The 25,749-nt window shown below is 38.9% G+C and overlaps 2 protein-coding genes across 2 annotated transcripts; both read right to left on the bottom strand.

Moving 5' to 3' along the window:
* Positions 1-2,496: 2,496 nt before the first annotated feature.
* LOC115582637 (glutamic acid-rich protein) lies at positions 2,497-6,032 on the bottom strand. Its single transcript, XM_030418704.1, has 4 exons — positions 5,680-6,032; positions 4,268-4,737; positions 4,013-4,160; positions 2,497-3,878 (listed from the first exon to the last, which is right to left on the bottom strand). The coding sequence occupies exons 1-4, from the start codon at positions 5,941-5,943 to the stop codon at positions 3,303-3,305; spliced, it is 1,458 nt and encodes a 485-aa protein (XP_030274564.1). The 5' UTR covers positions 5,944-6,032; the 3' UTR covers positions 2,497-3,302.
* Positions 6,033-7,917: 1,885 nt separating this feature from the next.
* LOC115582741 (immunoglobulin-like and fibronectin type III domain-containing protein 1) lies at positions 7,918-24,188 on the bottom strand. The gene is made up of 24 exons (XM_030418908.1): positions 24,152-24,188; positions 21,399-21,485; positions 18,357-18,479; positions 18,091-18,230; positions 17,839-17,938; positions 17,692-17,718; positions 17,344-17,386; positions 17,065-17,260; positions 15,662-15,775; positions 15,397-15,559; positions 14,989-15,261; positions 14,512-14,844; positions 13,571-13,695; positions 13,281-13,422; positions 12,889-13,182; positions 12,482-12,781; positions 11,719-11,895; positions 11,494-11,622; positions 11,097-11,405; positions 10,117-10,202; positions 9,800-9,992; positions 9,057-9,353; positions 8,501-8,827; positions 7,918-8,421 (listed from the first exon to the last, which is right to left on the bottom strand). Exons 2-24 carry the CDS (start codon positions 21,433-21,435, stop codon positions 8,417-8,419), a joined length of 3,933 nt encoding a protein of 1,310 aa, XP_030274768.1. The 5' UTR covers positions 21,436-21,485; positions 24,152-24,188; the 3' UTR covers positions 7,918-8,416.
* Positions 24,189-25,749: the final 1,561 nt, after the last annotated feature.

Raw genomic sequence — 25,749 nt, 5'->3', positions numbered from 1 at the left:
ACTGTGTTTTCATACAGTGTGAACACAAGACAGAAATTCAAACTTAATATAAGTATACAGGTTTTGTTTGGTTCAAGCTGATTCAACTTTAAGGTGTAGTTTTAATTTTCAGACCACTTCAAAACTAAAGATAGGTTCTTCCAACTCGACGTATTCTGACTTTAAGTGACGAGTTAGATGATATGAGGTATTTGACAACGATCAACTCATTTAAATGGGATTCTAAAGAAACACGGTCCGCATATTAGTATATTTCCCAGCATGCATTGTTTGAGAGTTAACGCTCTACTGTGACGGTTCTTTCTCATAGTCTAATAAAAACATGATGGAAACTTGCTGAGTGTTTAATACTTCACAAGGAAAGTCGCTGAATTAAATCTCTACCCTCTTAGCCATAAAATCGAGGAAGAAGAAGTTCGAGGGTTGAGTTTAACATACGCTTGAAAATCTGACAGTGACCTTGCTTACCAAAAACCTGATGACCTCAAAAATCCCTAAGTAAAGTAGACTGATCATTTTAAGTTGTTTAAAACCTTTTAGCTCGCACAACGTAAATTTAACACTCTACTTTAGTTTGTAATTCTTAGGTAAGAGGGTTTTCAACTTTTTAAAAGTAAAATCAACTTTTAAAATGTACAATGTATTGTGCCAAGGCTCAAGCAAAGTCATTCAGATAGGAGCAGATGCAGCTGTTCTTTGCTTGAAGAAGAGTTCCAAGAAATAGAAATCAAAGTTGAATGCAATGTAATGTTTGTCAGTGTGGAACTCGTTTTTTATTGTTTGTCAAGTTCTTTTAACTTATCAATAAAGGTTTGAGGAACTTGAATCGAACTACACATAAAAAGCGGCAGTTGAACTTACATTTCTAAGCTGAAAAAGCCTAAAAATGACTTGCGTTGATTTTTCTTTGCAAAGGAGAAACAAGGCTAGTAACTCCCAAATCAAAACATCTGGTAAAAGGCACACCTAAAAGTTATAATGAAGTGCAGCAGATGGAGAAACGCACATGGGTTTGTGTTGTTTGGTGTCGGGTTTGGTGAGATAAGAGTGTACACAAACACCAAATATGCTGTGCTGACAGTACGCAACGGAGGCCGCGTGTGTTCGGTTAAGATGCGCTCACATACCTTTTCTGATGTGTTCCACGATGCATACATTATGCTAGCACAGGTCATTTGTTTGCAGTTCATTCTCCTAATAAGGGCGTCTTAAGAGGTGCACTTTCTGGGCGTGAAGCATGCTGCAGATGGAATGTGACAAACATATTTCATTTGCAAAATATGCTGGTACCGAGAAGTCCAAACACACAATATTCAGTACGGCTTAAACACACATTTGAAACATTCTTGAGAGTCGGAGGGAGAAAGTGTTGGTGGTCTCAGGTGGTGATACACACCAGGTGCTTCATTTTGTGTCTCGGCTCGCTTCTCATTAATTCTGAGTCAGAGATGGCTGTCTGAGCAAACCTCGCCTGCACCTGCTGTAGTCTAAACATAGAATTAAATTAGGCAAATACATTCATAAATTCTCACAGTGATCCTGATGAGAGCATGTGGCGCTCAACTAGTAATCCCTGCGCAGCGCACTTTTGGATGGAGGGGGTTTCAACCGCCGCCGAGGAGGTTATGCTTTCAGCTGTGTCCATTGGTTGGTTGGTTTGTCAAGATGATAACACAAAAACTGCTGAGCGGATTTCCACGAAACATAGATTGAGGTTGGGTCTTGGCCTGGAATAGATCCCATTACGTTTTGGTGCGAATGTGGATAAAATGACCAATCCAAGATTTTTTTTTTTCACTTTCTTTGAGGCATTTTTTTGTTAATTTCTCAGGGAAAGTATTCATGGTTTCCAATCAGGCATATTTAGGTGTACAAAGTACAAAAGGGGACTGTTGGGCCTTGAGGGCCATTTTAGTTTTTATTTGTTATTTTTACCATATTTGAGCTAAATGTGGCCACGGCGACTGTATGTACAAGTGAAATCTGAGCACTGCTTCATGGGCAGACAGGAAATGGGGGAGAGAAGGTTGTGACATGCAACAAATGTCACCAGCTGGAATTAAACCCCTGACAGTGCAGCCATGCAGTGTGTACCGTAAGCATTAGGCACACACTTTACACACTTACTTTGTCAAAGCCACAACAAAACCTCCTACAACAATTTAGCTTAATCAAACATGCCTGTCAGCTTGTTTTCACCTTCCACGCTCCCTTTTTGTTTTTGTCCCAAGAATTCACGTAATTAATCCCTCTGTCAAAATAATTGAAAAGTATAGCAACGTTGACAGGCGGATCGGTCCCCGGGCTTTATTCAGCGCATAACTGTCTGTTAAAACGCACCCTCGTGGTAACCGAAGAGTCGGTGATATCAAATAAACGACATGTGGTCGCAGTTGCTTTTCCATCAGTGTCAGCTCGGACGGGACGTCACAGAGGGGTAACTGCAGTCTGCACAACACGGGAGAGATCAAGCATGAAGCTAGATGTAGACAGTAGTGAGTAGAATTTCCATTTTTAGTCATCTTACAAACAAGACAAAACTCATGAGACACTCACAGACCCCCCCTCTTTTTTTCTTTTGGTTCCTCTATCATATTATTCCTCACCATCACAGTAGTATTCAGGCTCCACCTACTGGCAGAAATAGCACTCTAACCTTTTCACAAAAGGGCTTCATGACAAGAGAACAGTATGTACCAGTGGAGACACATGTACACAGCATGTGCACCCGTGCCATAAATAACAGCAGTGAGAGACACTTCATATGTACTTGTGTTAAATTACAAGCTATAAGCACAGTCACATTTCTCCGTCACATTGCAGCAAACAATTGACACGACATGATTTCATACTCATACATTAATGGATGAAATGCGGTTAATGACACCACCGGTAACCTGTCGCTCTATCAGACATGTGCAGCCATGTTAAGGTCTGACCAATGCAGCCTTTCTTTTGTCTTCCAATTAGTCTTATCTTATATCTAACTAAAACAGCAATTATACATCAATACTTGTTGTCAAATGTACAAAAATCTAAGTCATTTCTAATGAGACCATATGTATTTTGAAGAGAAGGAAAGTTAGTCTGGAATTAGATTACATAGGTATTCTTCACAGTTTTAGAAAGGTTTCATGTTTTTTCAGGATGGACAGCTAACCTGACACAATCTACATGTCAGACAACCAAACAAGTAGAATAAAACAAATATCAGCAGCCATCCCTTACAGAGAGCGTGCTGTAGGTATAAATATGATCATTTATCAAAATAAGACTTAAAAATTACAGCAGTATTGGTTCAACTACTCGTCCTCCTCATTTTCGTCCATGAAAACCTCACTTTTTAATTCAGCTGACTCTTCCTCTGCATCCTCCCAGCTCTCCTCATCTTCTTCGGATGCCTCCTCTTCTAAAGAATCGTCCAAAACGTCATAGTCCACAGTGTCTCCTGCGATCTCCTCTTCGTCTGTCTCCTCAGTAACCTCCTGCTCCTCACTATGTCCTGTAATTTCCGTGTCTTCTTGCTCTTCTAGTGTAATTTCTTCTTCCTCTTCTGTAATTTCCTCCTCCTCGTCTTCCTCTTCTATAATTTCATTTTCATCCTCTGTATTTTCATCTGCCTCCTCATCTGTAACATCGCCCTCCACTTCCTGTTCCAGTTGCTGTTCCTCCTCCATGGCCTCCTCCTCCTCCTCCTCCTCCTCCTCTGCCTCCTCTTCCGGTTCATCTTCAGCATCTTGCTGCGCAGTCTTTTCCTCAACATCTTCTAGCTTCTCCTGCCCCTCAGTGACATTCTGTGCTGAAATGGAGACGAGCCTTTCTTCTGCTGGGGCCTCCTCATTTGACTTTGCTTTCATTGACAGAGGAGCAGTCGCCAACTGAAGTAGACAAATACGATAATCATTAATGGAATTCAATTCTTGCAAGATGAAAACAATGTACACTGTCACAAAATGCTTTAATTAATCATTGATTTTAAAAAGTAATCTAAGTTAAAGAAGCAGCGTTATACCTGGGAGTGAAAAGTCTGCAGCTGAGCCATGACGCTGCTGTGGAGGGTCTGTGAAGTGGAAAACTGCTCATCCAGAGTCATCTGCACTGAACTGAGCATATTTTCTAAAGCCTGGGCACGCTTGGCCTGCTTAGTCTCCAGAAGCTCCCTGAAAAAAAAAAAAAAAAAATTACATATACACCAGAAATTAACCGTCTTTGAAATGTCGACAGGGTCAACATGCATATCAACTCTGTGGAATCAAACTGAGCTCACTTTATTGCAGCCATCTCCTGGTTGTTTGTAGAAAGTGCATCGTTATGAAGGTGCATTGACTCTTTCATCTCATTCAGCTCTGAGGTTTGTCCCTCCAACAGCGCATTGAGAGCCTCCACTGACGCAACCTGCTCGTCGGCCTTAGCGTACGCACTGGCCACAGCATGGCTCAGCCCGGCCACATTTTCAGCCAGCGCCGAGCTGGAGCTCAAACCGGCCACCACGCTCTCCTTCACGGCCTCAAACTCTTCACTCTGATTCTTGAACATGGCCTGGAGTGTCGCGACGGACAGGGAGACCTGCTTTATCTCGGCCAATCGTGTGTCCATCTCATCGTGGAGGGCCAAAAGCTGCGAGTAACCGTTGGCGTTCTCTGATGTGGCCATGGCAACCTGAGCTCTCTCCTGAGCCTGCTGCTGGGCCTCCTCCAGGGCAGAGATCCTCTCTTCCACACTGAAATCATCATCAAGCTAGAGAGTGAGAGAGAGATTATTTAGCCATGTGGTTTGAATCAGTGCAAGCATTTATAATCTGTTCTCATCACCGATTCATGTCAGACTGAGACAGTATACATTTGTCAAATGTGGTAACTATCCTTCGTATAGGCCACCTCTTGCTATATTAGGCCATTTGTGGGCAATGTTACAAATCACAGACCAGGACTCCTATCCTGTTGCATATTTGATGCTTCTATGATTCCTCCATCGATTTGATCAGATGCCTTGATTTGTCAGGTTATTATTTGCCTGTAATAGACAAACATCTTAAACAATTTCTTGATCTATTTTCCAGAATACCCGCTACAGAAGATGATATTGAGATGCAAAATGATACCCAGTCTTGCAGAACTAGTTGCTGATGTTTGAAAGGTATCTTACATTATTTGTATTTCACAGTGAAGCTGTTCAATGTAACTGAAACGTGACCATGAAGCTCCTCACAGCTGGGACGTCCTAAAAATATCAACAGGTGTTGTTGAAAGTGTCAAGCTTGACATTTTAAATGTGTCCTACTGCTTTATAGCTTTTCAAAATAAACTCACAGACTACCACTTTCATTCATTTTATCCTATATATAGCTCAAACTTAAACTGATATAATGGCTCTTTGTTATGCACATGCCCATGTGTCCGTCCACGTGTTCAGATCTGCGCATGTGCTCAAAACTGAGAAACGTAATTCGTTTATTTTGAAGGCGAATCATTCATTTCCGGGATGTCAGCTAGCTTAACGCAGCCATTTTTAATGTATCATGATGTGACTGGAGTCCCCCCGAATCGACCAAATTAAGTTCAAGAAAGATTTCACCTTGTTACATAATAACACAAAACTAAGTAAGGATAATAAGTATTTTGCAATTAACTGACCAGCCCAGCAGAAAACATGCGTGAGAAAAGTTAGCTGACTTGTTACCTGTTCGTCCGTCATGTGCATCACCTGCTGGAGGCTGGTGATCTTCCTCTCCATTGTCGTGAACGACGCTGTCAGTTGGTCGAGGCTTTGCTGCTGTTGTGCACAAAACCAGCCCATTATGGAGACCCCGACTGTGAAGATAACGATGAACACCAAAGCTGAAGAAGTGTAGGAGTTTATCCTCCTCTTGGACAGTGGTACCGGTTGGTCCAACAAAATGGAGGTGTCATCTTGTTGGGGCTTCTTTGACTTGCGCCTGGCCATGACAACAGCAGCAGCAGCAGATAGAGGGACTGGAAGAGAGGTATGTGTGCCTTCAGTGGGATGTGGCAAAGTGTGGCTTCTGAACTGCTTTCGCTATCACGTTTTCCTTTCTGCTGAAGACCCTTTGACCTAGTCAGTCATTGGACCCCCATAATACTCACGGCAACTGCCGGGGAGGGGGGCGTGACGGCATGTTATGTAACTGCAGTTGTAGAAGTTGTGCTCAGGTCCACCACTGAGGTCAGATACCAGCGTAGAACTAGTCTATTAGATGAAGAAGTCTTGCATCCATAACTTAAATTAAATATGAGTGCATACATATCAGCAGTTATGTATTTTAACGTGTGATCAGTTAAAACCAGTCCCAGTGTTGACAAGTTTGACTACAGTACTGTATGTGCCGTGGTGGTAGATTTTATACATGTGTGTCTGTACTTGGGGTCGACCGATATGGCTTTTTCTGGGCTGATACTGACACCGAGGAAACAAGGAGACAGAAAAACGATAGTTGAATCCGATGTTCATTTGTGGTGAGAATGAAACTCACTACCAGTGATGAAAATAAACTGTTCTCAAGTACAATTTTTAGGTTCTTTACTTGAGTCTTTCCATTTTCTACTACTTTATACTTACTCTCCACAACATTTATTATATACATTTAGATTTCTCAGTGTATACTGTAGGCCAGGGGCCCGCGGGCACCAGGTAGCCCAAAAGGACCATATGAGTAGCCCTCAGGCCTGTTCTAAAAATGAAAATTAGATATTGATATTATCTGTTTCCTACCTTATTAAGTCATTGTTGATAATTATTGTGAGTAATCTGTGACTTCACATAGATGAGTATCATTAATCATTAATAATCATATATAACTACAGGCAAACTGAGCAAATTTGTTATTTCAGAAGAGTGTATCAAACTGGTAGCCCTTCGTATGACTCAGTACCCATGAAGTAGATCTTATTTACAAAAAGGTTGATGACCCCTGCTGTAGGCTAATGTGACGTGTTACCAATCAGATTTTGGTGTGGGTGGGACATCGAATGAGAGGATGCTGCATCAAAGCCAAAGTAGGAGTTTTTTTTTTTTATTTAGTTTATTTTATCAGCAATCCGACAGAAAAAATAACTGATACTGATAATCACAAAATGGTGAATATCAGCCTTTATAAACAGCCAGGGCGAAAGTTGGTCTACCCCTGGTCTGTACCAAAGTGAGGCTGTGAGATAAACATAGTGGAATAAAAATTAAAGCATTTCCCCTGAATTGCATTAGAGGAAAAAGTAAAATTCTTGCAAGTTAATTCCAAGTACCTCAAAATGTACTTATTAAATGTGCTCAAGATACGTATTTTCTGTTTTGGTGCCAATTCTCATACCAAGCACCTCATGGAACTGCGCTGTAGACAAGCAGCAACAATTGCTACTTCGAAAATGTAGCCAACATGGAGTTAACCAAACACTGCAGTTCCTTGAATGGCCATTTGAAGGTGACTCCAGAAGAGAGATTAAATCCCCACAGAGCCCAGTATTTAAATGCCCAGCTCAGAAATAAAAAACAGCTTTTTAGAAAAACGTTTTTAGGCCTCAGTAGCTTCTTTCCCCTCTCATGGTAACTGTACAGGGGATGAATTTCTATGCAGCTTACTTGTTTGATTTATATCAAGGCTTAAAGAAATTGAAATTTTAGTGTCAGGAAGCTTTGAACAGGATTTACATTGTATCTCTTGTGTAACGTTCCTCATCCCTTCCCAGGAAAAGTCCTTCATCAAAACATTAGGTAAAGTCAGAAGTGCACTGTCGAGAAGGCAATTCCTAATTGTAAATTAAGATGAAATAAATAAATAAATAAATAAATAAACACAAAACATTCCCTTAAGAATATAAAAGGGTGTGTGCTAACTATCAGTCTTCACCTTCAAAAAGAAAAAGTGTGTTTTAATGGTGAAATTTCACATGGACAATAACACAGACATCAAGACTAAACAATCTCTCTTTAATCATGTAAGACTTTACAGGAATTTACAACTCCTTTTACATAAGCTAGTGTAACATTAAACTACTTGCAGTGCTTCTGTATTACATGTACTTGTGCATGAGATTCAAGCAAAACAGTTTAGGGGCTAGTTAAATAAGTAATGACAAAAGTAATTTTAAGTTGGATTGTTTAATATCAATTGAAATAATTGAAAACAGACTCAAACACTCAAAAAAATTAAAACATTAAACATGTCCTTCTGCTGTGTATTTGACCTCATCGTGAGTAAATGGAAGCATGATGGTGAAATATCTTTTAAGTATAATATCACAGGATACAACACTTTCCAGAAGTAAACAAAACTGGTTTCTTATTAGAGTGTTAAATGGAGCAAAGTGAATAAGTTGTCACAAAATTTATAACAAAGCTTCTAATGATTTAAAACACAGTTATTCATCTGTTGGTTCAGCTTCTGTCCAGCAGCGGCAGCTCTTCTTCACTCTGTTGAGAAGTATATAGTCTCAGGTTATAAAAATTTAATTAAACATGTTTGATTCTCAAAAGTTGTACAAGTGTGTACCTTTGACATTCAGCATCATTGAGGACTCAGTTGTTCCCAGTTTGTTCTCAATGATGACTTTGTATTCCCCGTTGTCCTTGGGTCCCACCCTTAGGATGAGCATGGAGCAGACTCCACACACATTAGTGATGTGGTAGTTGGTGTTTGTGTTCAGGCTGATATTGTTGCGGTACCATGTCACACGTGGAGCTGGATCACCCTTAACTGCACAGGTCATGCAGCATTCATATCCCTGTGGAGCTGTACGCCTCCTCAGGGGAATGATAAATGAGGGTGGGGACTGAAAGTCCAAGGACTTTGACTCTGGCATGTTTACTTTGAACTTTTCTGAAACACAAAGAAATGCACAAAGTGGAAGTTTTACAGAATTATAGTAGTTGGGGACTACGGTTTTATTAATCAACTTATAGAAAATGTTTTCCCCGACTTATCGTTGAATCCCTAAAAAATTCAAGCAAGTTGTCAAATCCACCTTGTGACTCCTCTATGTCATCTATGTCGGAACCACGCTTTAGTAGAAGTGAGAATTGATTCAGTTGTGATTGGAGGCACAAACCTTTTTCCTTTTTGGTTTGAAACACAGGGGACAGAGAAGGTGGTGAGAGACCCATGTCATTTTTAGCAAATACTCTGAAGTTATACTCCCGTCCAGGCAAAATGTTGACAACTGTGAACTTGTTGTTGAAGAGGTTGTCTGCCACTGTCCTCCAAGTTCGTTTGAAGGAGTCACGCTTGGATACCATGTAGTGTAGTCTGTCATCCCTCTTCTCATCTGGAGAGGAAGTCCAGGACAGTGTCACTGTTCCTGAGATGTTCTGATCCAGCTCCACTGGACCAGGAGGCTTGGGATCATCTACAAGCACCACAAAGATCCAGATTAGTGACAAAACAGGGTTAGTTCACTGAATTTTGAATCCAGACCTACCTTTTATAACTTTGTTTGCACATGAACGTTTTGGTCAGAACAATGATGTGCTTACATTAGATCAACCAGTTGCCAACAATGTTACAGCATTTTATGGTATTGTACATTCTTACAATAGAGGAGGAGCTACTGTACTAAGCAAAGTCCGAGTGACAAAAATAATATTTCTATCCAACAAACTGTACTCGCCATATACAGTATCTGTAGCAAGCTCAGTTTCCCTTTTCTTTATGTTTGTGCAATTTAACAGTTCAACACACAGTTCAATAAATCCAACTGTGGTTTATTGGGTTTACTGTTAAAAGTCTCAAAAAGTTTGCATGGAACAGCTAATGAGGCTCGCATTTAGTCCTTGTGACCTTTGTGGAAATCACCTGTAACTCTGATTTCAACATTGAAGCTCTCTTGGCCGACAATGTTCTTGACAGTTATGGTGTAGATGCCGGTGTCAGACCATTCAGATGTTGGGATCAACAGTTGAGAGCCTTTATCAGAGTTGGTTATTGTTACATGTTTGGACACTGGCACGCCATCTTTTAGCCAAGAGATTTCTGGCAGTGGGGAGGCCTGTAGACAATAAGAAAAGTATTAGATTAATTGGTTAAAAAGTCTGACAATGTAAGTGTAGTTTCACACTATAAAAATACCATATACTAAGATCTCATTAGTAAGAAAACCACTGGTGCAATACCTCAAAGTTGATGTTCAGGCGGACTGTGTTTCCAGATTTTACCACCACAAAGGTCTTCATATTGCGATCTTTAAACTTTGGCTTTACTGTGAGGGTGAAATTTAGAATAAAATGTTTAGATTCTTGTATTTATTCAGTTTAACAAACCGTATTGTATTACTTTTTAAATATTATCATCGTTGAACTATTACAAAATCAAATTTTTTTATCCCTTTGCACATAACTAGGGATGTTTCGAGGAAATATGTATGATTGAAGTAATGATAAAAAAAAAAATCATGCAGTATATAAATCCAGGTAATTTAATTTTTTTTTTTAATGTAATCCATTGTTCAGCTGTTGAAAACACCACAATGCTTTGTGCATTGCGAACCTATTTTCTATCCCACTGTGCCACAATTGACTGAACAACAGGGTGGCATGACTAAATAAACAGAAGCCATCAGTTTCAATTCATACATAAACACGCTGAGACCCTGTATCGCTGATGTGGATGTAACTCCTTTGTGTGAATACAAATAAGCAAGTCACGTTGCCTGTATTACATTGGTGTTCTGATGTTGCATCTTCCCTTTAAATTGCTATATTTTGTTGAAAGCTACATTTGAACGTCAGTAGTTTTCTGTGGGTGCTGGGCTGTCCAAAGTAATTTTATAACACTAATGCTGCCGTAAGTGCCTTGTCATAATAATTCCACCGTTTAACTCCAATATCCATGAATATTAAAGTAAAGATTGTAATGCACTATTCAGAAGGAAAGCTGTTGTGCAGGCTGTGTTTTCTTGAGCTTTTCAGAATCTTTGACAGCTGTAGGGATATTTCACGGCAAAGGCTGCACTGTGCAGATGTATATGGAAGAAAATCTGAATATTTGCTTTGTCAGTATGCCTATACTAAATATAACTGGATGATGACGTTTGAAGTACTAATAGAGAGAGTTGTTATTTAATTAAACATTACCAAACTACACATTTTCTCACCAGGAGGAGGCGTGGCAATGATGTAATTGTCAAAGCCCTGAGGTTCTCCATCACCTCCATAATTGGTGGCAATTACTCTCACCCAGTAGGTGGCCATCGCCTTCAAACCAAGCACGGTGTAGGAAGTTAGAGTAATTGGGATGGCATTACAGCGGGTCCATTCAAGGCATTCTATTGGTCTGATCTCCACAAAGTACCCTTGGGCTTCGTCCTCTACCCCTTTAATTTCTTTAGGTTTGGTCCAAGCCATTGAAAATGTGGTGTAATTGGAGGATGTTAACTTCAGGTCCGTGACTTTGCCTGGGGGTTCTGTAATTACAGTAATGAGAGGTTATTGGCTCAGCAGCATTTTCAGTGAAGACAGCAGCAGTAGAATATAAGAGTGTGAGTGGCGTACTCATTGGATCTCTTGCAATTACTGTGTCACATGGAATACTAGGATCTCCAGCACCAGACAGGTTGATGGCAGACACTCTAAATTCATATGCTGCTCCTTCAAAAACATCTTTCACTGCATACTTTGTATCTGTGGACAAAGGAAGAAGTATTTGTTGACTTTGGCTACAGTGCTATGCATCAACTTATCATTGTATTCCTGCAGCTTGTCATATAAATTGGGTACCTGTGATAGGCCCGTCTTGGTTTACAAGGCTCCAGTAATTTGTCCCCTTCTTCTTCTTTTCCAATTTGTATCCCACTATTTTGGTACCTCCAGTATCACATGGAGGAGACCATGCCAGATTGATGCAGTCTTTAAAGGCACTGATCACTTTAGGTGCTGTTGGAGCTCCAGGATAACCTGTGGGGGAAACATGACATTTTGTCTATTCTACATTGTTATGTCATTTTGCTCTTTTGAGAGTGTAGCGGCACAACAATCAACCATGACAACTGTAAAATATTGTGTTTTTATTTTTCCACTGCAACATGAGAGGGCTTTTAATTTGAAACCGGAGGCACAAAGGAGCGGATCAAAATGCAAAAAGCATAACCTGCACCTGCTTGTTACTTCTCTCTGGTGGATGTCAGTATCAAAACAAAGGGAGGCATGACCTTGTGGAAGTGAGCTAATCAGCTATCTTAGATCCTGCTAACAAGCCACATCCTGCTAGCTCTCTTCACTGACTACCCAAACATGCTGGTTAGGTCAGTTGAGATAAAATCGAACTGGTTTAATCTTGTACACCAGACCAGTCCAGCAAAACCAGAAACCTTCCCAACTTGGATGCACACCAGACTTTATTCACCAAATAAACATTTGGTAGCAGAAAGTGGAATAAAGCATGATGTCCTGGAAAAGAGTATTTTAATTTGATTAGCATTGAATCTCACACTGTACACCTACAAAATAGCTCCTACTACAAATCCTCTAACTAAAGACTCACGCAATACACCAGCTGCTATGTCCTCTGTCTGCAGGTAGTCACTGATGCCCTCTGAGTTCTTGGCTCTGATCCGGTAGCTGTATCTCCTTCCAGGGTCCACATCTGAGTCTCTGTAACTTGGGTTGCCATCAGGAATCTCTCCGAGATTTGACCATTTATTGCGCCCTACTTGTTGTCGTTCAATTATATAGTTTGTGACGGGGCATCCACCGCTATCTTTTGGTGGTTTCCATTTGAACTGAACAGATGTTACAGCACTTTCCATAATGTCTACAGGTCCCTGTGGTGGTGTGGGTTTGTCTGTTGATGACATGAAAATTAATCACACCAACAGCTAAAAGCATTTGTTCTTTAGACAGTACAATGTGTAAATCATGAACAAGTTGAGCTTATTGTTGACTACTTACCCAGTACAATAAGTTTGGAAATTGCCTCTGTTGTGCCAAATTCATTTTTGATTTTAATTTTGACCTCTCCACAATCTTTCCTTTGGCACTTCGTTAAGCGGAGTTTACTCTCGGTAGCTGATGTTTCAATCTTCACATTGAGAGCAGGCAAAAGCTCGTCATCATCCTTGTACCACTGTATATTCATGGGTGCCCCACCTGAGAACGGCAGCTTCCATTCTGCACTTTCACCCGCTTTTACAATGACCGGCTGTGTGAATTTTCCCAGGGCATCAGCATCGATTTTGGGTGGATCTTTCATGTAGAAGTGTGGAGAAGAAACAGTTAAAACTCTTGATTAAATCCTTTTTAAACTATGGTTGCCAAACCATGTTGTCGACTTTTATTCTGACCTTGTATATTAAGCGTTGCTTCTGATTTACGGCCCTCAGCTTCAAAGCGGTACACAGCTGCATCATCTTTATTACAGCAATCAATTATCAACCTGTGACAGGCTCCATCTTTGATAATTGTTACCCCATCCTCATTGGTTAGCTTGTCACATAAGAAAATTCGATATTTATAAGACAAACATTTTGATAAATGAATGTATGCAACGACTAAAACGGACCATTACTGTTTCACAAGGAAACAGCTATAGGCAGTGGTCCTACTCGTAATTCTCCTAAAATTGTTTACTTACCAACTTCCCATTTTTATACCAGCGTCCCTCAGAGGTTTCATTGCTTAATTTGCAAGACAGCTCTGCCCGTTCACCAACATTAGCAAGAGTGTCTGAGAGCCCACTGACAAACTGGACACCCCGATCTGCGACAGTAAGAAATAAAAATATTTGAATTAGTCAAAATGACTATGGCATTGTGTTTGGCCAAATGTAACCTCTGGTGAAAATACTATCAGAACTTAACACAGGTAGTTGTTTTGAAGTATTATATTCCACATTAAAAACACAGCATTTAGTGTTTCTTATTTAAGTTTTTGTGATGTTGTTGATGTTGGTACTGTTCTGCCTTACCAGTTTTCTTGTTTACGGTATGTCTCGCTCTAGTGGTCAACAAGCAGGATTGCAGCAGATAATCTGCAATTACACTGCAACTGCATTTTGTAACTGAATTATTACAAACTGAAATATTTTTGGAAAATCAAAAAGGTCTCCACTCTTAAATTTGATAGAAATGTAAACATATTTTGATTTCTTGACTATAGCTAAGTTATTCCTGGAGGGTCCTGGAATTCGTGAATTTGGGAATTTGTGACCAACTTTTTCAATCTACCAATCTGACCTTTACCCACTCAACAAATGGTTCAAGACATTTCTTTTAACTAACTTAATTATCGAAGAAGGACAATTGTAAATACTCCAAGGTGCATACTTCCTTCACCTACTCTGTTCTCACAAGCAGAAAGCTCCCCACTGTAGCTATCTCTCACATCTTACTCGTAGGGAGCGCAAGAAGTCATTCTGAGACACTTGGCAAATATTGGCCCCGATAGCAAACCTGACAAGACAGTATGCAGCAGCAGAAACTTATAATGAGAACTAAAACTATGCCTAATATCTTCAGTATGTCTGTGCGGTGCAGTGACACATTATTCACTCTTCACACAGTACAACCATTTTACCTGTAACGGTGTCAGGAACCAAAGGTCCAGTTCGTGATCTCTTCTTTTTCTTATCACCTGCATCGTCGTCTTTATTTCCGTCATCTCCATCTGTCAAGAGGTTCCTATTTTTGCCGTCTCCATCACCTTCGTCTCCATCAGTTTTACCACCAGACCCATCGCCAGAACCATCTCTTCCGTCCCCTCCATCTTTTCCATCCCCACCATCCCCCAGAGCAGCCTTAGCTGCTGCATCTGCAGCGTCCCTTTCAGCCTTTGCTCGTCTGGCTGCATCCAAGTCATCTTGATTCCCAGTTTGAGTGCCCTTACGCCCTTTACGAGCATTTGGATCAGCTGGATGAAGTGAAGGGAGAATAAATCATTTGTTTTGTTGAAGTGCTTTAAATAGGTAAATATTCGAGATGTGTTTATCATATTGTCAACATTAGATTTATACTTTATTTATTTAGGTCATTTGAAAAACAAAAGAAGTCCAACCTTTCACTGTGAGAGAGGCTTTGCTCGACTTAATCCCAGCAATGGCATAATATGCTCCATTATCTGCTATTTCACAGTCTTTTACCCTCAATGTGTGAATTAGTTTGTCCTCTGAGACAGTGATCTCACACTTGTCCCCATGTTCAAGTGACGAATCCTGTTTTGCCCAGGTAATTCTGTTGAGGGGTTTTGACAAGACGCACTGAAAAATAGCATCCTCGCTTTCAACGACCTTCACATCCTTGATCTTGGCTGAAAATTCCACATCAGGTACTGAAAGACAAGGAAGAGGAGATGTGGATTAAGTGGTAGATTAACTGACTCACCACTCATTCCTAATTGTGCCTTGAATTGTCTTGCCAACTGCCAAAACAACCGTCCTTATTACAGATTCAAAAGTTCACTTGCCTTGAAAGTCAGTTGTGAGCATGTTAGCTTCCTCAACATCAACCTGGTAAAATCCAGCATCTTCTGGCTGAGGATCTTTGATGCTGAAAACATAATTTGTCCCCATTTTCTTCAGGCTATGCTTTGAATTTTCATCATCACCATATGGAACCATTGTCCCATCCTTTAAGGGAAAAAAAGCCGTTAGATGAGTTAGTTTTTTATTTTTATTTTATTTGAGCAGCAATTGGTTTTTAAGTGTTTATCTTTGAATACATAAACTCACCTTGTACAAATTAATTGCACTGTTGGGATCCCATAGTTTCATGTCCATGCTAAATTCAGCTCTTCCGGAGGGTGTTACTTCTATTTGTTTCACATTTTCCAGTTTCTCTACAACCTAGAAAAGAAAGATAAAAAGCCCAGTGTATGTATGTGTAGGTTTTGCTCCGAACTTCATTAGTGAAGCCATGGCATTTTGAACTTGAAGTTATGATGTTTTATTATTGGACACCTGTCAAAGGTTGCTTCACAAAAGTATGTGGAGCGTACCACCAGAGGTCACTATACTCTTTGCTGTAGCTTTCTTTTGGGCTACTAGCTGCTGTTAGCTGTTAAGCTCAATTAGCAGTGCAGCCGGTGACTGTGTTTATCTGACTGAAACTGGGGGTGTGGCTAATAGAGAGACCCTCTCTTTCTGGTGAACCACCGTGGGATCTTATTTAAGAAAAAATATTGTATGGCAGTGGATGTCAGAGACAAACTAGTTTCATGATCCCATTTGTATTGTGCCATGAATTACACATATGATGTTTGTCATTTAAACATTTTTTTTTAGACTTTTGTCATGAGACTAATGAAAGATGAGACTGTGAAAATATGTAATTGGAACGACTGAACATCCAACAGTCGCAGTGATAGTCACGTTTTTGTCATACTTATTCTGTGATGAGGTGACGTCATGTTGCCGTTGGGCTAGGTGGTAAATAACCAAGATAACTTTTATCTTCATAACAGAATACATAGATGTCTTTGACACACCTAACACTTCTTCACATTCTGTTGATAATGTCAAGTAATTTTTAAAATTGTTTTAAACTAAAATTCGGCCATGTCTTACGCTTTGCACCTTTAAGTGGTCTTGAACAGAGCGTGGATGTTTTCTTGATATGTGCTAGGTTATTTTGCGCTAGGTTTTATTTTTGCCTTGGGCACCGGAAGAAAAACAAAATCAAAGCTTGAAATAAATCTTTTGAATTTATTTGTATGAGATGTGGTTTTAAATAATAATTTAACACCTCCTGAAAAAGTTTCTCTGACCTCCAGTGGTTTAAATTTTTACGCCTTGCTACAGTGATGAGCAAATGTACTCCAGCACCCTGTGTTATCATAATTGGATGTGATTACAGTAATATCAATAATGCAGTGAAGTATACTTGCACACAGAGGTGAAGCAGGCTTGATATGTTTAATCAGAGAGGGCAGCAAAAAACTAATTTACAGACTGGTGAGTTACGCTTTGAAGTTAGCCAACAACAGGCAAACTCTAGCTGATACTTGGGTCACCAGGTTTTTCTTCCAGCCTTTACAATGTTTTTAACCAAGCGTAAAACCTCACCAACATTTTGCAGGCTCGAAATCCAGAAATCCAGAATTCATGTGCAGTTGTTACATAATTCAGCACTGTACCTTAGCCTGCTCATCCTCCCTTTCCTTTTTCATCTGGCTGAGTCTCTTCAGCATCCAGCGAAAGTCAGTAACACCAAAGTCAAAACAGATCTTTTCATAGTCCTTCTTTGGTGCGCTGAGAAGCAGTTCCCAGAGCTTAGGATCAATTTCTCCTTCTTTTTTTGGTGGGAGTTGTTTTTTTCTGGTGACAATAACTCTGAAAAGACAAGACCAGAGTGTTATGTTCTTTGAGAGTTTGCAGCAATGTATATTTAAAGTAAAACTTTGACTTGAGCTTACGTTTTCTTAAGCATTGATCTGAAATCCTGTGGTGCATCAGATTCTGAAACGAAAATTGGATGTTAATAGTGAATGCCAAATGATTATATTATCATGATGGTTTACAATCTCAAACGAACAAACATACGCCTCCAATGATATTTTTTTAACAAAGGGGTTTTGCTTGGAGACTTTTTTATTAAAGGTATTAGTCTTTCATTACCATGTTTAACATTGCTGCTGAGATCAAAATTAAAGAAAAGATCACACTGATTAAATCTCTGTTAGCCTAAAAAAATATTTCATGGAAAGATGGATGACAGAAAGAAAAAAATAAGCTCCATCAGAAATCAGTGGAAAATGTCTTACCTGCCTGGCTTTTCTTCTTCAAGCCACCTAGACAAAACATCAGCAAAACAAGAAATCATAAGTAAATAATCAAAACTAAGTTGTAATTGTTTTCTAATTTGATAAATTTACAATGAACATACTGAACTGTAAGTATCTGTCTTTTACCTCCCATAACATTGAGAGTTGCGGTGCAGACAGCCTTTCCATACTCATTGTTGGCAAAGCATCTGTAGGTGTCAGCTTCCTCTGGTTTTGCAGAGATGATCTGAAAAAGCATAATTCTCACAGTTATATTGCATCTTTAGTGCTGAATAGTTTTCTAATTGAATACTTTTAATAAGGACAAATCAAAGTAAGACTTTTAAACAACATGTTTGTTTTATGAGGTGTGGAGGATCTTATTCAAAGTTGTCTCACCTCCAGAATGTGTTCATGAGCTCTTTCATCATATCTGGTTTTGTATTTCTCTGGGTCTGTGACTTCGCCCTTATTACGCTCCCATGTTACAGTTGGTGATGGCTCTCCATTCACTATCGCTTTGAAAAATGCTTTTTTTCCTTAAAAAACAAAACAAAATACAGAGCGCCATACAGCAGTGTTACAGTTGTAGATATTGTTTTATAATGTTGTTGTAGTCACAGTTTTATTTCCCAGGTTTGTTATTTCCCAGGTTTGTTATTTACCATTTTGAACGGTCACGTTCATTGGCTTCCGAGTGAAGTCAGGTGTTGACTTTCCAGGAGGGAGTTGCTCAACATACTGAGTGATCATAACCCCAGGAACTCTGGATCTTTTCTTGATAGCCACTGATAAGACCAGGAAATAACAGAAAACTCAATTGTAATAGGTAGTTCAGGCAAACTTAGACAAAGAAACAGAAAACATGTTTGTAATGCTTTGTGTATGTCAACAGAATGATATTCACCAGTCACACTGTTCAGCATAGCATGAAAAAACAATGATATTGTCTATATCCGTGATTTGTTTACCAGTGCTTTTGCCTTAGGTTGCAGTTACACTAAAACTTCACAAGAGGTCAGTATTTCCTTTCTCTTTGTCAACTGTTACATGCAAGAACTTGGATTTCTTGGGCTGTGCTTATTGAGATGTATATTGGATAGAGAAGTATCTAATTTATAAAAAGGTATAGGGCAACCATCTATGCAAACTCATCAAAATCATTTTTAAGTGGTAGTTGTGTATGTACAAATAACGCAATTTTGTTTTTCTCATTTAAAACATGTAAATCCATTTTATTTACACCTTTACAATTTATGGTTAAAGAACTTAACAGAAGTTCAGACAAGACTATGTAAAAACCTGTGCATTCAAAATCTGATTTAAAAATGCTGAGTTTTATTAGATGTTCTAAAAAATGTGCTTTTCTGGGGTTTTAGAAAAAAGCTTCCACAAAGTTTAAATGCCACAGTGTCAAAAGCGTATCACTTTTGTGTTTTTTAGCCCAGACCCTGTAGCCACATGGATGACACTTTTTTCTGCCTTTATCCTCTCTCAAATTTCAAGTGTAGGATGACTCAGAAAATAACACGACGTTTGTACACCAGCTGGTGAAATCTCAGCCTCCAACTGTTACTCCCCTTCCTGCACAAGCATCATACCTCATAATGACTCAGAGCTGCTTCGTTCACCCGAAGGCTTGAACCTTAACTGCTGCATAACATAGATATGGCCAAGTGGCTCATCACAGTCAAACTGTGTGGAGAATTGAATGTGTTCCACAATTACTGTCTTCAGCCACAGTTTACTGTGTAGGTACACACCAAAACTTAAATCACACTCAGTGGTTAATTAGGCCACAATTAGATTTCTGAATGGATGTTGCACATCTGTAGAGGCAATGGCCACAAACGAGCCATTTTTAGTAAAGACATGTTGACCAATTGATTGCATTTTAAGTGTTATACAAATGCTCAATCCCAAGAAAAAGGTTAACGTTTTTAATTGTGCAATCTAAGATTCATTACTAATAAGCAACACATTTATTTTTTGTACTAATTGAAATGTGAAACTGACATTTCAGTGAAGTAATTATCTTTTGTGTAACTGTCTTTTTTAGGTTTCTGCCATAAGTCCTGGTATCTTACCAGATTTAACAGGGGTTTAACAGCCTTTAAGACTGTTTAAGCCCATTCTGTGTATTCATCTCTAATTTTCAAAAGTAAATGTTCTACTGGTTTTATGAACACAATGTTTGATTTCCCAGAATCAAACATTTTCTCCTACTCAGTGGCTTAACATCAATCAGGACTGGGCAATATTGCCATAAAAGGCTAGGAGTAGGTGACAAAATCATATTTCAAGATACTTTCAGCTAATACCTTGATATCGATATTGTGACAATACCATAAGCATGACTATTGGTACCCTCACATAACTGTCTGGTAAGTTACTTTTTACTGTTGTCAAGCCTTTAAAACCAGTTTAAAGACAACAATTAATCATATCACAATGAAAAGTTATCCACAAACTCAGGCAATGTTTAGCCTCATTTCAAGATAATATTCAATATTGCCCAGCTCTAACAGGAATTAAATAACTTGGACTACGAAAGAATGCAGCTACAAAAACTAGTAACTAGTATCTGTGAAGTGAAACCAGATCCTCTCAGGAAACTTCTTCATCACCTTTCCACAGCAGTCCTACTTCAGTTAGAGGGCATATATTGAATATTCATCAGTTTCTATGTATCGTCTCTCAAGGGCTTGGTTTACGCTCTTATATCATCTGGGTGCAGGCAGGATTCTTGTAACCTTGTTCCTCAAGCATTGATTAACACATAATCCATGTCTGGTAGGACACAGTCAGTCAATTGCTTCTGCATACCAAACACTCCTGGAAGAACTGTCAGTTTGGAAAGCAGCAGACTTCAAAAATACTTTATGTAATAATGTATTGGCTTTAGAAAATGGATACTTCTTTCACTCTCAGCCACCAACACTTAGCCTCTAGAATAGGAACAAATGGCCTCAGGCACTCTGGGAGATAGAAATTGAAACTGATACACTTCCTGACTTTCATATATATCCATGATAGCCGTTTCTCCATTTCAAGTATGTGGTGTTTCTGTCATCAAATGATGTTCAGATGTTTTCAAGTGTTGAAAAAAAAATGTTTTAATCAGCAGGTATTTTTTCTTTCTGTACCTCATTTTCTGTACCTCCTATGTTCTGTGGTCTTCCTCTTCTACAATCTAATTCGATCCACTTTCTTATTTGCTAAATCCAGAAATGTCCATAGACTGACTTGAAATAGCCTATGAATTCCTCCGTTTGCACCATTATAATACAACATTGCACTGCATTACATTGTTATGCTGCTAGCTATAACTCACATTATTATTATTTACGACACATCACTCAAAGAAGAGCCACTTGAAGTAATGTGTCCAATCAGTTGGCTACATCACTCTATTGGTATTCAGTGTGGATATGAAGTAAAGTTTGGAAACAGAAGTAAGAGGACATTAAACACTGCTATCTCTATGATTTTCCTGTAAAGTGGATCATGGACACCTTCAAGATTGATCAAGGCACCCTCAAACTACTTTTATTTAAAGATTTGTGAAGGTCTAAACATATATATATATTTATGTATTTTGTCTGTTAAATGTGTACTAATACAACTTGGTGAACAATAAACACTTCTATTTTCAAGTGCAACAAACAAAACAACCACAAAAAGTGCCTTACATTTTCCAAACTTACCTGAGGCTTTTGGTTCCTGGTTTGTTAGTGAACTCATTGCAGCGTTGTTGATTGTTTGTCAACCCTCCAGGTTTGATGACTTTGTGGCTGAAAAACAAAGAAAACCTGTCACAGTTTGAAGTATCTAGCTACATTAGCATTCTTCATTAGACAGTATTTAGAACCGAGCATCATTTTTCATTGTCTTTCTAGATTGTTTTTACAAGGCAAACATTGAACCATGATGGAAAAAGGTATGCCTTGTTTAAGATACACAATTTGAATTTGTGGTTGTGGGTAAATCAGATACTCCAGCTGAACTAACATAATGCTGTACTTCATGTGTTCTATCACTTTTTTATTCAGACCGAAGAAAAACACAATTAGGGCAGCTTTGAAAAAATAACAAGGTTTTTTTTTTTTGTTTGGGGTTATTTATGGAAAACATTTGAAAAGTTAAAAGGTTTCTATTTACGCCTCATCATCAACTCAAAATTCACAAAATAACTCTACAAAATAACAAAATAATAATGTTAAAGAGATCTGCTGACAGAATCATGAGAAGGAAAAGCAATCTTCAACTGCAGCAAAGATGTTTGTGAGTTTAGTATTACTAAACACACATTTTATATCGCCTTGGAGTGGTGTTTCTTTGCATAGCTCTGAGGGTATCTTATCATTATGTATTCCTACTACTGCATGACATCTAGGCCTAATTAAAATGGGGAGAAAAATAAAATGATGCAACAATAAGTAGATAAGATAGAAAAATATATTCAGGAAATGTCTGAAAATAGCAAAAACCTAAACTATTGACTAATCAATTGTTTATGCTCTAATTGTATATTCATATAATTTATTTGGAGCTCCCTCCATGGCCTCAAGTATCCTCAAAGCCACATGACTCAACTCCATGACAGTAACTGCTGGGGTCATGAGAAACTAGGAGCCCTACAAATGGGGTTGAGGGGCCAGGAAAGGTTGAGAAACTCTGCCTTGGAGGTTCTCCTCATGTATCATCTGTGTTACCGTATGACATCAGCCTGTCAAAGTGGGGGTGTTTGACTCCTGCGTGACTCGTGCAGACATTTGGAGACATGCTGGGACACTGTAAAAGGGGAATGTGAAATCCCACCTAGTGGCTGACTCTGCCCAACTGCCTGTGGAGTCAAGTGGCTGTGCCAGCACTTTAACTGCTCAGGATCCAAACATAGACAGGGCCAGAATGTCTTGAAATCAAACTGTTAAGCCAGTGCACGTATCTGTAAATCTCTTTTATGCCACCAACTCTTAAAAATTATGTTTTGCTCAGTGGTTCTTGTTAGGTGCCTAGTTGTTAACTGCCAGCAAAAGACTAAAAGTAAACTTTAAAGTCGGTCTACTTGTCCTGAGTGATTCATTTGTTTTGTGTTGGAAGGTGAGAAGGCATAGATTGTGTACTTACTTCTTTGAAAAGCAAAACCTCTCCAAAGAGGTTTATTATAGAGATACAAGCCCTCAGCATATGGGCAGCAAACAGGAATGACTTTGACCTACTTTGACTGTTGTTGATGAGACCTTTAAGTCTAGCAAGGGATGGTAATGACCTAAAAACTGTTAATGTAGGGTATTTCTAATCTTAAAGTTGGACGGATGATTCCTTTAGTATCTTTAGAGCTGAGAGGATTTTAATTAGAACAAAATGGGCTGTATATCAAGATTATGGCCATAAGGCTTTTTTCCATGGCCCCTTAAATTTAAGGACCATAAGAGGAACATATAAAAATGTGATAAAAGATATCTGACCTTGAAAATCTACAACCCAGCAATAATGGTATTATATTAAGGCTTTGATGTGTCACCCAGTGCAAACTGATCATAGTCTCAATCTCAATCCTTTGTTAGTCATGGGGAGGCAGTTGGGAAGGTCACATTCCTCACTGAGATATGGCACACAGTTGAGATCTTCAATATCAGTATCACAGGATGATCTCAAGATGCCCATTCATAACTTTCCCTTTTTACAGGGTGTCTGATTTCTTCTTCGCTGCATTAACTCTTGTAATATGAAAACGTTTTTAGAGTTGAGATACTTTTAGAGACAACGCTTTGGTTCCTGCAGTGTTAGTTTTGGCCCAGGTTTGTGAGGTTATGCCAACAAACTAGCCACTAATACTTTTACACAGCCATATGAATATATGAAATATACCAAAAACAGTCTGTAAAAATGGTTATTCGTATGTTATTTGTTCTTTTTTGTCAGGTTTTGTAGATTTCTGCAGTGAATCCAGTGCTTTGACTGCCTCTAAATCCAACCTAATGCTCATCTATGTTCAATAAATCCTAGCTGCTTATTTGAAATGAGGTACCCAATCACTTTTTGTGTTATTTGTCTTAAAAATGGGTGGTGTTATAAGTTAAATGTTTACAGAACTGAGGAATGTATAGGAGCAATTCTCTGCTGTTTTATGGACCTAAACTTTTCACCAATAATCATATCTATTGTCCCATACCTTATAAGTTATGGATGGTTCATGTTTTCACGATGGACAAAACATAGGCAAACATTCAATAACAACTGACTGTAACAAGTTGACATGGAGCACCAAAACTGGATTGAAACATAAGGAAACTAACGATCCATACTTAAATAATTTTGCCACTTGTCGTTTTAAAGCAATCTACATTGGTTTCAGTCGCACGATATAAATACGGTTGCTTTCAGTCGGTCGATTGTTAAGTCGAAGATTTTTCACAGGGGAAAATGCTGTTAAAGAAAAAAAAATCTGACTTACTCTCAGTTCCTTTCCCACAATGTTCAGATATCCGTCTTCTGCTTGTTCTCTTCTCACTAACCAATATTTCAGAGGTGACACCCCTTTTTGTTCGGTAATAAATGTTTGGAGCGCATGGAAATCCATACATGGGTGAAATTGAGTTACTAAAAACCCATATTACAGCACTGGTGAGGGTGGAGGTTCCTCTTACCCATCCCTATGAAAGCGATCACTTTGCAGCTGCAAATACATTATGACTGTTCATTCAATCTGCTATTGGACATATCGAGTCGACAGTTTTCTACAATTGCTGTTGACAATATGAAAACACCAGTCGTCTTATAGTCTAATATCCAATTCCCATTCTATGAAATTTTAACTTTGACGAAGTTGAACTTGAATTTTTATTTGTTTTAATGATGGACTTGACTGTTCATGAGCTTTATGGTCGAGGCTTTCTGATTTATGGATCCACAATACCCATGTACAGTAAGGGTCAAAGCATCCAACCAAAGCTTTCGACTGGCAGCTTCACAAGGTCTCTAGTAATACGATAACTGTTCTACTAGTCAGTAAACATTAACATGAGATCTTTTATTTGGTAAAACAATCTCCGGTGTAAATGTATTGGCTGTTCAATTAGCCTCCAAGAGTGTCAACGGAAATTCTCACAGCATGTCTGTGGTATTCAGTGAAGTCACACTGGACCTGTGGTGGCATTATAAAAAGATGGTTGCTCACAGCGGGGGGATTTTTGGACTCGTTGCTCTGAGTGGGTTTTTGGGTTCACATTGTCAGAGGTTAAACAAGCGTGACATATCCAGACAGTTTGAATAGTCACCTCAACCCTTATAAAATAGACTGTCGCTTAACAGAAAGAAAAGCCTGATGACACTAGTGAAGAAAATACACAAATCACCTTCTACCCTAACAAACAAAATGAGGTAAGCACTCGTACATAAAAGAAGGATATTGACAACTATGCTAGTATTATAGGAAGGACAATGCTGCATTATTTTGCCTCATCAGTGAGTTTTAATCCCTGCTGATGAAAGGATCCCACCCCCTGCACGTCACTATCACAGCACTGGGCAGCTCCTTCAGTGATAGACTGATGCAACCCAAGTGTGTGAAGGAGAGGTGTCGCAGGTCCTTCCTTCCTGCTGCTGTCAGACTCTACAACCAGCACTGCTCCCAGTAGACCTCAATGTGCACTGTGCAATAAAAACTCTACACATAACCCATTTCTCATTTTGGTTTGCACTAACCGGACAATTTCTTAATACCCATTCTTATTTTGTATTAAAAACAGCACTGCCACACTGTTTACAATTACACTGTTCATATTGTACACTATTATGTATATATGAGTCTATTTCTATTCCTTACCTTTTTATTATATTGTTTATTTTTTTCTGCAGTGACACAGAAATTTCCCTGTTTGCAGGACAAATAAAGAAATTCTGATTCTTATTCTGAATTTGAACAGGTATCTTGGTGGTACGTTTTAGTCAAAGAGTTGAATTCTGCAGCATTGAATGTGTTATCGCTGTCATAGTACTGTATGGACTTAATATGTGTTGGCCTTGTCAGTGAAATATATGTTTAAGTCTTTG

This window comes from Sparus aurata, chromosome 6, assembly GCF_900880675.1.
Source record: "Sparus aurata chromosome 6, fSpaAur1.1, whole genome shotgun sequence".
NCBI classification, from domain to species: Eukaryota; Metazoa; Chordata; class Actinopteri; order Spariformes; family Sparidae; genus Sparus; species Sparus aurata.
This window is presented reverse-complemented; position numbering and strand designations above follow the sequence as displayed.

Bases quoted from the DNA above. Each gene is read 5' to 3' on its own strand.
- LOC115582637 (XM_030418704.1), bottom strand. From the start codon at position 5,943: ATGGCCAGGCGCAAGTCAAAGAAGCCCCAACAAGATGACACCTCCATT. The intron at 4,738-5,679 runs GTAACAAGTCAG...CTCACTCTCTAG, and splicing joins TGCACATGACGGACGAACAG to CTTGATGATGATTTCAGTGT. The intron at 4,161-4,267 runs GTGAGCTCAGTT...TTTTTTTTTCAG, and splicing joins CAGGAGATGGCTGCAATAAA to GGAGCTTCTGGAGACTAAGC.
- LOC115582741 (XM_030418908.1), bottom strand. From the start codon at position 21,435: ATGAGTTCACTAACAAACCAGGAACCAAAAGCCTCAG. The intron at 15,262-15,396 runs GCAAGTGAACTT...CTTGTCTTTCAG, and splicing joins GCTCACAACTGACTTTCAAG to TACCTGATGTGGAATTTTCA. The intron at 13,423-13,570 runs GTAAGTAAACAA...TTATGTGACAAG, and splicing joins GGTATAAAAATGGGAAGTTG to CTAACCAATGAGGATGGGGT.